Genomic DNA, 13,659 nt, shown 5'->3' with positions numbered 1-13,659 from the left:
AACCGGTTAAGCGGTCGCCGCCCCACGAAACGGGACAAGCTCAGGATCCTAATGACGATATTTGACCCTTTGGGCTTGCTAGCATATTTTTTAATGTACATCAAGGTTCTCCTACAAGACATCTGGCGCTCAGATATAGATTGGGACAAAGAAATTAAAGATCCAGAGTATACTAAATGGATAAAATGGGTTAAATTCCTACCAACGAAGGAAACGCTCAGAATTCCCCCATGCAACATCACTAACAGCCTAAATCCAGAATCCGAACAACACTTACATGTTTTTGCTGACGCCAGCGAGAACGGATTTGCTGCGGCAGCATATGTGAGAACTTCTACAGTTGACATAGTTGAGTGCTCTCTTATCGTTGCCAAGACAAGAGTGGCACCTTTGAAAAGTCTTTCAATACTCGGACTTGAACTGCAGGCCGCAGTTCTAGGCGCACGCTTCGCAAAGTGTATAGTGGAGTCACATACCATACAATTTTCAAAAACTTTTTTTTTGGTCAGACTCTTAAAACATTCTTAGTTGGATTCGATCAGATCACCGGAAGTACAGACAGTTTGTAAGTGAAATACTTGACCTGACCGATATATTCAACTGGCGTTGGATTCCAACGAAGATGAACGTGGCTGACGAAGGAAAAAAGTGGCAAAAGCATCCTAAATTCAAAGCTACGAATCGGTGGTTTAGTGGCCCAGACTTCCTCAAATTACATCCGTACAGTTGGCCTCAGGAAACTCAGCAGGAAGGCAATACGGAAGAAGAACTCAAAGCGTACTTCATCAATATCCACGCCATTGCTCGAAATAATATTTTTCGTTATAACCAAATCTCTCGTTGGATACGATTACTGAGAAGTTCAACCTTCGCCCTCCGTTTCGTCTACAACAAACGAAGCAAAAGACTTAAATATGAAAAGACTTACAGACCACTATCACAATAAGAACTTCAGTCTGCAGAACGATCACTCATAAAATAAGCGCAAGCCAGCGTGTATGGCGAAGAAATTATTCTTCCAAGAGACCATCAGGTAACCCATTTAATTATCCTGGACGTACATTTCCGCTATAACCACCAAAATCATGAGACAGTCGTGAACGAACTACGACAAAAATATCATATGTCAACTGAGAGCTGCTGTTGCAGAAGCCAGGCGGCTTTATCAGGTGTGCAAGAACAACAGGGTTAAACCGCGTCACCCCATAATGGCCCAGCTTCCCCCGCGCGACTTGCTTCATTTTGTCGACCGTTTTCTTCGTAGGAGTAGACTATTTTGGACCAATGAACGTCACCATCCTACGAAGAATAGAAAAAAGGTGGAGTGTTCTTTTAACATGCCTAACCACAAGAGCGGTGGACCTAGAGATCGCGCACTCGCTGACCTCCGACTCCTGTATTATAGCACTTTGAAACTTCATCGGACGCGGCGGAAATCCAATCGAAATTTATAGCGAAAACGGCACAAATTTTGTAGGAGCCGAGCGAGAACTGAAGGAAGCCTTTAAAAACGTAAATACAGATTAACTTATAGAGGCCTTCACATCAACTACCACCAAATGGAAGATTATTCCCCCAGGATCGCCGGGGGGGAAGTTGGGAGAAGCTTGTTCGATCCGTAAAAAACACATTGTATCAGATAATGCCAACTAAGAATCCTTCGGGAGAACTCCTCAGAAATATGTTTATTGAAGTAGAAAATGTGGTTAACTCAAGACCTCTAACGTACATTTCGATCGACAATGAAAACGAGGAAGCTCTTACTCCTAACCATTTCCTCTTGGGATCTTCAAGTGGTTCAAAACCACTATCAGTATTCGACGATGACTTCAGGGTACTGAAAAAGAATTGGCAAATGTCACAGCAGTTCGCACAACACTGGTAAGGAAGTATCTTCCCACAATTAATCGTCGTCCCAAGTGGTTCAAACCAGTGAATCCAATCCAAGTGAACAATATAGTTCTTATAACAGACCCAAACAGTCCAAGAAATTGCTGGCCTAAAGGCCGAGTAGTGCAAATCCGAACTTCCAAAGATGGACAAGTTCGCAGCGCTTTCGTTCATACCAAAACGGGTGCCTACAAAAGGCCTGTCGTTAAACTTGCGACCTTGGACATTGCAAAACCCGAAGACGTCACCCTACCGGGTGGCATCTTTTATGTACTGAATGGTTCGTTCATCTGATGGATTCAAGATTTCGGCAAGTTTTTCGGTTATGTTTTCTGATAATACTTTAACTTGGCGAGATATAGGACATTCGACAAGGATATGCTAAACAGAGAGTATCGTTTTACAATTCGAACATTGCGCAGGATCTCCAGCATTATAGTAATGTTGAATGTTAAAAATAGTTTTTCTAACTCTTATTCGGAAGAGTTTTATGCTATCTTCTCTGTTTAGAGACCGATTGTATGGTATACATGCGTAAGTAGGTTTAGAAAAGTTTCAGAGTTTTGCCAACTTTCAATGAGCTCTTTCTTAAGATCCTGAATCAAAGTACTGCGTAGGAGCTTATAAAATTTGGGATACTCTACAATGAGTAGATAGTTTGTATCAGTTCTTGTTGCAAAGTCTGCTGCCTTATTTCCTTTGATTCCGGAATGTCTAGGTAAACATGTAAGAATAATATTTTTATTGGGGAACAAACATCTTGTTATAAGCTCCAGAGAACTGCATTTATTTGCCTCATACCAAGATTATCGGTTACAATGAGCGATCGGTTAAAGTATTTTTGGGCAACAGATAAGCCTTTATAAATTGCTGTTAACTCTGCAATGTAGCTGTTCGCAGTTTCTGGTAAAAGAGCTTGGTGAATAATAGATGTTTCAAAACTTTGTTGTAACTGAATGACTGCGTATGAACACCAATTGTCTTCTTTCTACGAACCGTCAGTGTAGAAGATTCTATCAGTGTTATAGGCAGAAATCATTTCTTGAAGCATTCTAAGTATGTCGTCAGTAGTTTCTTTTTTGTACTTAGCAAGATTAGTGTTAATGAGAAGTATAAGTCTTTTCCAAGGTGGTACATTAACAACTAATGTCTGCGTATTATTTAATGAAAAAGAGCTAAGATTGGTAACTTTAGATGTCATTTTTATAAGGACAGATTTGGAATATTTCTTGATCGGTTTTGTAGTGTTTATCACATCTTCAGCAGCCTTGAAGAGGGGATGAACTGGATCTGTAAGTGTTTTGCTGATTAGGTTAATTGCCCTTTTTTTCCAAAGTGTCCAAAAGATTCATAGCCTGCTTCTAATTTTGTGGCTTCTATTTTTCTGCTTAGTCAATATATGCGTTATATATTATGGGACAACTGAGAGCGGAGATCCTTGTTGTGTTCCATTGTCCATTTTCATGGTTAAGGAGTCGTAGCCGTCAACATTAACTTTAAAAGTTCTAACACTAATGAATGACATGATCACTGCAAGTATTTCTTTAGGAACGCCCCATTGATGAAGCCGTTTAATAATTGGCACCATAATAACTCCATCATAATAATAATAACATGATAACGCTGTGTTGTTTTCGATAAATTTTCAGCAAGTGCGTGCTCTAGAAGATGAAGGAGAAACTCCTCTTTTAGGTCTGAAACCATGCTGTCTTGGGTTAGCCTTCTCTTTCATTAACCAACCAATTCGTCAAGCAATAATTTTTTCAAAATTTTTTGAGAGAATAGGATGGAGGGTTATTCATTGAAATCATGATGATTTCGCGATATTTTCGGAATCGGCTTAAGTTTTGCTCTTTTCCAGTCGTGTGAAAAAGTCCCAGTCGATATAATGTCATTATAGAGAGAGAAAATTCTGTCTCTGAGGCTATCGTCACATAGTTTTACCATCTTGTAAGTGCTTTTGTTCTCACCTGGGCTAGTTCCTTTGGCTATCTACAGAGTAATTTCTAATTCAGTACGCGTAACACGTTCTGTTAGAAATTTATAAGGCCTATGGTTGGTGGGCCGTACAAGATCTTGTAGACTGAAGTTTTTTTTATTTTCAATAATACTGGGTCGATTGGAACTATCTGTACTATATGCTTGCCACTTCTTTGCAAATGTATTTGCAATTGTTTCTGGGTCGTTTTGCATTTGTCCTTCTAAAAACCTTCTATCTGAGATTGATGAGCGAACAAATTTAATCCTAATCCATAAGGTTTTCATGTCAATGACGTCATGACGGGTTCATTGTGTTAATGAAGTTACACATGAAAGTTAGAAATAATTGACTCTCGCTTAAGTTTGGCACAAATTTTTCTATATGCTACACAGTTTTCTGTGTTAGGGTATCTGTGGGCTTTTTTCCAAGCTGTGTTTTTTCCTCTTACCAAAATTGCTATTTCCCTTGTAAACCAACAATCATGTTTTACGATTTTACAGAAAGTACATAAATACTTTTGAACTTAAGCCTTAAGTTCTACATATCTGTAGATGCAACGGTTTTTACAATACAGTCCAAAAATTATGTAAAATACTTTTTTTTTAACATAAAATCAACGAATTAATACTAAAATAACAAAAATAGACAATTTGTCATAAGGCACAGCTTTGGAGTGCGAAGATTGGGCCTGCTAGGCAGAAAGGTTAATTTCTTTTTGAAAGTTGCCGTACAAACTCAAAACCTTCATTATTGTGATATAACTATTCTGAGAGCAACAAACCTATTCTTGCAGTAACTTTTTAAAAAATGCTCCTTTTATCCATAGACTCAGGGCCGGATTGGGGGAAGGGCAACCTCAAACGGTGGCACCCAAAATTGAGCTTTCGGAAAATCAGGCAATCAGTAAAATATTTAAATCTCAAATAGCCCTGATAAGAAGCACTTCCAATTTATTACCCTTCTTGAGGGAGTACCCCAATCGCTTAATGGCTGAGTGGGGTGGTACTTGCCCGCAACCTCGGAGGTTTTGTGTTCAATTCCATTCAATAAAATCAAGAGATCTTCAATCGATTCTGGCTTTGCTTTTCTCCAACAAAGGGGGAAAATATATTGTTATGCGTTCAAATTGATGCCCCCTCTAAACAACAACAGTGAAGAAGGTTTCAATGACTCGACGCGTGCATCCGATCGTCTCTATGAACATAAGATTTCGAAAACTCATTTGGAGTCAGTAATGAGTTTAGTGCAACGATAAAGATCTAGCGATGCAAGAAGCTCAACAAATCGAGTAGTGGCGAAAAATCCTAAGAATTATCGTTAGATTAGGCTTTCGAGGTATCAATGAAATTGTTGGCTCACTAAGAAATGGAAATTTCCTGGGAATTTGGAATTTGCTTGCCTAGTATGAAACAATCCCGGCTACCTATTTGAAAGTGCACGCAAACAAAGGGAGTGGTCATGTCAGTTAGCTCGAACCCTAAAATTTAGTTTCAGATTCTTTTTTTTCGTTTATGATTATATGTGTTATTAATGTAAAAATGCAGCAGTAATGCAAGATTTGAGTTCATAAATGTAAATAGACTGCATTACTGTAGTGGGTAATTCTTTTCAAAAAGGCAGTCTGACAGCTGAAATACGATCAAACCTGCAGTAATTTTATTTCTGTTGTCGCTCTGCAGGAAAATGCCAGAACAAGATGAGTAGGTAAAATAATTGAATATTTATTAATTTTTTGGCAAGAAATGAAATGATTTGTTATTAATAAGTTGGAATTTAATGTTTACACATCATAGAAATGAATGAGATTTTGGAAGAATTTTGTTGACACACTTAAAAACCAAAACTCGTGTAATTCAAAGAAATAACTTAATTATTTCTGTCATACTTTTTTATAGGCCCCTACTCTGATGACATTTATAAACTGGTTTTGATATTGCATGTCTGCCGCATTCTTGCAGTAGTTTTTCTGTTCATAAATGCATTGCAGGAATTTTGTCGGCATGGCTTGTGCAACTAGTTGCATTTTTGAACTCACCCAGAATCTACTTGGTTTCACAATAAATTATTTATTGAAAAACTCGAGTGAAAAAAAATGGTTTACTTTATTTTGAAAATAATTTGGGGTGAGGGGGCCTCTGGACCTTTAAATCCGGTCTATGATAGACTCAAAAAAAAATTAGTGGATTTAAATCGACACATGAGAAAAAACTACAGATTTTTTAGAGCAACGGCCTAGTCACTGATAAAGCTTCGGTTCCCATCGATGACCGAAATCAAGCATCAATGAGTGTGGTTAGTAGACGGGTGCTGTTGTTCTTTCTCTTCTGTCCCTCTGTCTTGTAATAATGTCTTGTGTTGTTATCACATTACATACTCTAGTCGCTCAAGGTGCTGTGTTCTCTACTCTGAACATTTATGTGCTTAGTAGTATATGTATATAAAATGTATTTTTAGATTTGGCTTTTCGGTGTTTAGTTAAAAGTTGACAAGGACATTCATTACTGAAGAAAACATAGTATTCAATATCATTCAATTTAAAAAATAACAACAACTTTTTCACAGGCTTCAACATTAAGATTATTTCGAGCTGCAAATTTTACTAATTTTTATTAATAATGGTTTAAAAATCTTCCTTAAGCTGTTCCACGTTTCGAAAATTCCATTGAACATTTACTTCCCTGGTTTTGGCGAAGTTATGTTATATCACTAACCACCAGTTATGGTTTCTCCTGAGTGTGTGTCAGTTTAAAATACAAAATAAGCTTGAAGCTTTAGGGTGTCGGAAAGTATTTTCGTCAAACCAGTTTCCAAATAGAAAACGAAATCTGGTGTATTTCTGGTTAAGTTAAAAAGTTTTTTTCAAAAAGTTTCTTTTAAATCCCTCCGTTTTATTCAAATTATTTATTTTCCAGATTTAGACCGCATAGCACAACTTTGATCTAACGACACTTCCAAAAATTATATATTTGACTAATACAGGGTGGACCGTAAATAAGTGCACTTAAAAAAAATTATATTAATACAACTGTAGCGCTTTTAAATGAAATATTTATTTTAAATTATACAAAACGAAATGAATTTTTATTTTTTAAAATTTAAATCATCCAAATATTGTCCATTTCGCCTACAGCACTCTTCCAATCTGACTCTAAAATTTTGGAACACTTTTGTCAAAAGTTGCGGAGTGATTAAGCGGATTTCTTCTTCAATGTTCGCTTTTAAATTAGCCGTCGTTGAAGGATTATTAGAGTACACCTTACTCTTGAGGTAGCCCCATAAAAAGAAATCCGGTGGCGTTAAGTCAGGGCTTCTGGATGGCCAAGCAATATCACCCCTCCTCGATATCAACCTTCGAGGAAACATTTCTCTAACGACCTCCAGAGAGTCGTTACTTGTATGGCAGGTAACGCCATCTTGCTGGAACCAGGTGTGAATAGTGTAACCACTCGATTCTTGCAGTTTTGGAGCTAAAAAATCTCTAAGCATCGAAACATAACGCTCTGAATTAACAGTAACATTACGCCCGTATCGATCTTCATAAAAATACGGCCCTATGATCCCCCACTTGGCTATTCCGGCCCAAACGGTCGTCCATGTTTTAAGCGTGGATTTTCTGTTCCCCAGTATCGACAATTTTGTCGATTAACAAATACGTTGACATGAAAATGAGCTTCGCCTGAGAAGATAATGTTATTGAAGTGAGGGAATCTCCGTCACATTTCTGTTTCGAAATTGAACCGTGAAACAAAATCGGATTCTTTCAAATCTTGGACAATCTGAATTTTGTAAGGGTATAACTTCAAATCATCCCGTAAAATGCGACGTAAAGTCGTTCTGGGTACTCCCAGGGCCGCAGCGCGTTTCCGTGTAGAGCTTCTTGGATCCTCGCGCACAGAAGCTTGTACGCGTTCAATTGTTTCTGCAGTCCGCCTGGAACGTGGGCGTCTTGTAGGTCGAAGTTTTTACGTTGATCCCGTTGCCTCGAATGTAACGATCCATTTTTTGATTACATTCGTACTTGGACACTCGGTGATGTTGCGTAATCCAAACTTTACCCGAAAAAGCCGACGAACAGTCACGTATGAGCGATTGTTTTCATAAAAGGCGCGAACGCAGAAAGCGCGCTGCTCTCCCGTGAACGGACTCATTGCGACTAAAAATTTAGATCTCGAGCTGCAAGGAGATACCATCCCCGCGCGTCTCGGTTATTTCGTTCGGGAGTTAGAGCGAGACATAAAGTGCACTTATTAACGGCCCACCCTGTAGTTTAACATTTGCATTGCTTAAAATCTTGCGCTACCCCAAATATAAAAAGCTCTGTAAAGTGCAGATTGTTTTTAAGATATGTTTCTTAAAGTCACACATAGAATTTTTTTTTAACTCCTTAAAAGTTGAATTCTTTAACAAACCCAATTTTGAAAGAACTAAGGCCGCTAAATTTGTTGAACTTTTATGGAAAATCGAAGTTTTTGACTTCTCAACGTTAATGGCTAGTCCCCATGCTTCACAATATTTGCAATGTTGGTTGCAGATCTCATGTGATTCAGCTAGATAAACTATGTCGTTTGCATGCAAAAGGGTATTAACATTTGAATCAGCGATTCGAACGCCACCAGGTATGCAAGAAACTATGTCATTTATGAATAATGCAAATAGCAGTGCACTTAACAGGAAGCATTGCTTCAATTCTGAGTGGGTGGTAAAACATTTCTTCATCCATCTGAAACCACCGTTTTTGTACCCTTGAGATTCTCTTACAAAACTCATCCGAGAAAGCTTATACTTCGATACATTGCGATTCCCTGAATCGAACGCATCTTTAAAATTTACAAAGAAAGAGTACGCCCTTCTTTTTCTAGAATGCAAAGAAACATAGTATTGGTCCAACAGTCGATTTGTTCTCTCTGAAGCCAGATTGGAATTCTTTTAGGAATCTATTCTCGTCCACCCATTTGTTCAGTCAGATGGCAGGAAAACCACAGAAAATGTTTGATATAGTGCTCAAACTGTTCTGAGTATGTCATCAAAAAGTTTTTTTCAGTTGGTTTATTAAAGTCGGTGATTGATTTTGAAAAACAGAACTCAAATATGGTATCGCACCTTCACCATTTTTTTTTTATTTTTAACTTGAGTTTATATTCATATTCCATTGTATATGTTTCAAATTAAATATTGACACTAATACTAATACACATTCATATTATTTTAAATAAAAACTACATTTTGAAATATTGACTTATAGAAGCTGATTGATTCAATCAAATAAAATAAATTAAAAAGCCAACACAGATCAAATCATTTTGTTTAAGTTTAATAACAATATTTTATTGATATACATAAATTAATTTTCTTTGATTGCCTTATAATATACGTATTATTTACAAAATAAATGTAATTTTAATTTTATACTCTCTACACAATTTGTTTATACTACAACACATAAAAACTCAATGTTTCATTCAATGAAAAACAAAATTATAAAATAAAAAATATAATGTATGTATGTAAGTATGTATGTACAAAACGAATTTCCTACTGATAATATGCACATTTAAATTCATGCCCATATGTGGCTCTTAGTATGTACCTATGTACACGTAGTATTCCTGCAAATGAAATACAAACATTTTACATCCCCCACCCCCCAAAATTTCATCAAGACCCGGGAGCATTTTGTTTCAAACAAAGAAGAAGAAGTTAAGAGCCCTAAAAAAGCGTTTCTTGTCGATAGTCACGGCGCGGCGGCTAAACAAAAAACATTTAAGCGCCATCCATTTTAATTTATATTTTGTAGGCAACATTTAAGTAAACATCAGTCTAGGCAAAGGTTGAGGCTGAGACTTCCAGTTTCTGCACAAACATTAAGCCTACACATCACGTTCATGGTTTTGACATCAATTTTCAATTCCCCCAACTTCATCCAGCTGCTGTTTCACATATACGAAACACGATAGAAATGGGAATGGCGAGGCAAGGCGATGGATGGATTGATGGCCCAAAATGTGAAGCTAAGACATATCTCGACAGCTAAGAAATATCATCGTATCCTTAGCGTGACGAAATGTTTCCTTAACTGCATCCTTGAACCTTAAAGCAACGTCATCGTCGTCGTTGCTTTGATAGTTGTTAGCTGGGTTGTTGAATGATATGGTAACGGTTGGGTGAGTGTCTCTAAACGTAACTCTCTTGCCGTGTTAGATTGAATTTCATCCCTGAAGCTGACAACGGCAACGCTAACGTCGACGAAGACGACGTTGTTGAACCTCGACTCTCCTGTGACCGGTTAAATGATTTATTCGCACAACTTTCGTTCAATTGACGAGCCAAAGCGGATATATCCCTTCCGTAATCTTCATCGGTGCTCTCAAGCACTCCCACCTTTGAGAATATCGGAATGAAATTTTGTTCGAGAATTTCATGGCCCAGACTGGATTCATGGATAAGCCGGGCTAACGTATGCAGAATTGCTTTGATGGTGCGTCGTTGTGCATCAACTTCGGCACGTGACGAATACTTCCGGTAGAATTCCGTTTGAAATATGGACGTGATGAAATTTATGATGCTGCTGTTCGCCAAATGGCTATGGCACTTCTTGTTGCTGGACATGTTGTGAAGCATTGCGACTATTTGTTCCTGCAACAAAAACAAAAGGTTAAATATGATTATCAATGATGGCGACGACGCGACGTCGTGGTGGCGGAATTTTTGTAATGTGTGTGTTTTTTTTTTCTTTCATTTTCAAAAAATTTAAAATTTTTTAAACGAATCATAAAAACAAAACTCAAGACAAATAAAGTCCTTTTATATACTTACATAAAGGAAAATCGATATTCCAGATAATCCACGGCATTCGAGAGTGTCCTTTAGTTTGATTATCGTCTCATTGGACATAATTGAGTAAACAGAGGTCATTTCCACACGACTTAGATTGTTCAATGAGGCTGCACAAAGAAGCAATGTCGGACAACAATTGGTCCTTTCAATTAAATCTACAAAATATAGATAAAGAGATGAAATCTATTAGATATACAAGTCTATAGCAAATACGTGTCTAATATAGAAATTTCGATTTAGATAGATTGCTTTCTGGGTTCAGTAATTAATAAATGTAATTATGTGGAATAAGGTGTTGCTGTGGCAGTGATATTGGTCTTGATTCCAAGGTGCTCTCTATACAAACACACAAACTGACACACACTGAATTGGATGAATATGATATTATTTGTTGAAGATGAAGTTACTGGAAGAAGTGGTTGGAGGTATTATTCTTCAATTGTTCGATTATACTATTAAATCAAATTGAAACTGAATCCATGTAACTTCAACGACCCCGTCACTTAAGGAGCTTTAGATTTGGGTTGTGGCTCGGACGCTAGCGCTGTGGGTTGAGGTCGTTAAGGATGAAGTGACAATTAATTATAATTTATTTGCATGCGGGCACTATGAGTTCATATCAGAGACAAACATTATGCACAAATACATGCACTTCATCAATAACATGTAATCTGAAGGATTCACAATGAATGTTCTCACTACATTAATTCCATAAAATAGATAAGCAGTTTGTGAGGGGTTTTCAAAGGTAACTTAGAAAGATCTGCATTAAGATAGCTTGCGGTTGCAAAAAAGTTATTTGCAAGACATTTTGGTTTATCTTGGAGGATACAATTTGTCCCTATCAATAAATTCGCACATTTTCGATAGGTCAGGTTTTTGAGATGCTACTTTTTACATTTACTACTAACATTTGCAAAAAACCTCATGAAAAAGCTTTTTGAGACAATTCAGCACTAAGAACTATAATTTTTCAAAACCATGAAAGCATTGAATTCAAGGCTTCTGAAAACTTTCTAAAGATTCAAATGAAGAATCAAAACTAAGTGCTTCAGCGTTTTTGCTACAAATCAGAAGAGATGGAAAAAATAACAAATGTCAGTATTCTATGAATTTCTATTAATAACTAGATAAGTAAAATATTTGAAAAAACCTTACCTGAGATACCCTCTACCAGGATTTCGGCCGAGTCCTTGAGACCCTCAACTCTGCACTGACCACCATGCCATGGAGCTGTAATCTGTGTCAGCAACGAAACAGCCTCTCTTTTCTCGGCATCTGTCTTCTTCGATACCTCCTTCTCTCCATCTTTTTGTAAAATATCTCTCACAATTTCGAGACCTCCAGCTTGATTAAATTGACTTATGGCCTCTGGACTACAACAAATCGCAGCCAAAGCTCTTAGCGCCAAGGCCCTCACAGAGGACAGCTTATTTTCCAAGCAAATCATTAACAAAGCTCGAACAGCTTCATTTTGGACGAAGGCATCACTCAGCGATGCAAATCCTTCATATTGCATATTGGAAAGTGTCGCGATCATATTTATATTCGCTCTCAACATCAAATCACACTTGGACTGTTCGACACTGTGCACTATTACTCTGACTAACTTTTCGTAAACCAAGCGAAGAGTTATCAGCAAGTAGCGCTTAAGAACCTGAATATCGTCATGCAGGGATTCCATTTGAATGTAATGGTGTTTCTCCAGAGATATTCGGGTATCTTTGACGATGAGTTTGATGTGTTCGATGTTTTCCTCGAAACGCTTGCGGTCAGCTCGAAATTCGGCAAAGAAGACTGAACGGCGTTCGAGAGCTAACGTAAAACCGTCGACACTTTCAAGGAGTTCATGGGCTCTCGACAGGGCTACATGTAAACTTGCCGAGGTATTTCCTTTGAGTATTTTCTCCATGATATCGAAATCAGCTTGCATGGCCACAGAGCGTTGCTGGAGCTGACGAATTATTTTGGCAACTGTGTTGCTTGTGATTTTCATGTTCTTAAATGCCTCGAGAACGATGGATTTTGTTTGCAGGGTCGACATCACTTCACGATCGTATGACATTCGAATGTCATCGAGCCAGCTTTGAAGGGCGGGTGGATGGCCATTAAGAAGGGGATTATCATACTCAATACCCATCGAAGGTAAGGTACTTCCATACTTAATAGATGCTGATGGTTTTTTCAATTTGGGTGTACTAGTGCTTGCAGTGAAATGAACTCCACTTTTAGCTTTGAGTGGAGAGATTACGACATCTCCTTCGGAATGCAAGGTATTATTATTGGCATCCTCCTCTTCTTCCATGGCACCACCAAGGACGACTGTTTCATTGTTGTATTCGAGAAAACGTGATGGTGATGCATCCAACGGAGCATTCGTTGGCATTAAGCTTCGCCTGGTCTTGCGGCTCACCAAACGACGACGCCGAATCGACGACGTTGAACTAACTGACGCCACCGACGACGATAGCTTATCCGTGGTAATCGGCGAGCACTTACAGGACGACGACGAGTCTCCGTCATTTCCGTCGTGTCTCTTTGGTGTTGTATTAACAAAACTAATCCTATTAAGTTTACTTATAAGATCACAGGTGTCATCTGTGTTTCCGTTGTCATCTGCGATATCCTTTTTTCGTTCGACGCAAGGCGAATTAGGTGCACTGAACGACAATCGGTTTGGTGTCACATTTAAAGACATCTTAGGGCGCCTTATCACAGTGGGTGGGGTTTCAATGGTTCGCATCGAAGTTGGCGAGCCATTATTTTCACTTAAATCCGATTTAGCGCTTCTTGGTGAGGATGAAGATAGTGAAGTTCTTCTTCGGCGACCACCTCCAATGCTCTGTGATTCGTCGTTATCCGAGAATCCTGAGTCCTAAGAAGAAGAAGAAAACAAGAAAAAATAATATAGTTTAAGTTTAAGGATTGTATATAAGGAAATATTATGGTGCTTT

General features: G+C 38.0%; 1 protein-coding gene across 2 annotated transcripts in view; it reads right to left on the bottom strand.

The window, feature by feature from the left end:
* Positions 1–9,213: 9,213 nt before the first annotated feature.
* The window catches only part of LOC129949414 (uncharacterized), a 54,320-nt gene continuing 49,874 nt past the window's right edge, over positions 9,214–13,659 (bottom strand). For both annotated transcript variants that reach the window (XM_056060859.1, XM_056060860.1), the window contains exons 3-5: positions 11,864–13,580; positions 10,685–10,860; positions 9,214–10,504 (exon numbers count right to left, since the gene is read on the bottom strand). In XM_056060859.1, coding sequence (XP_055916834.1) covers positions 10,043–10,504; positions 10,685–10,860; positions 11,864–13,580 — 2,355 coding nt within the window. In that variant the 3' untranslated portion in view covers positions 9,214–10,042. The remainder of the gene's footprint in view (positions 10,505–10,684; positions 10,861–11,863; positions 13,581–13,659) is intronic.

This window comes from Eupeodes corollae, chromosome 3 (genome assembly GCF_945859685.1).
Source record: "Eupeodes corollae chromosome 3, idEupCoro1.1, whole genome shotgun sequence".
Lineage (NCBI taxonomy): Eukaryota > Metazoa > Arthropoda > Insecta > Diptera > Syrphidae > Eupeodes > Eupeodes corollae.
The sequence above is the reverse complement of the archived record's forward strand: the minus strand, read 5'-3'. Positions and strand labels throughout refer to the sequence as shown.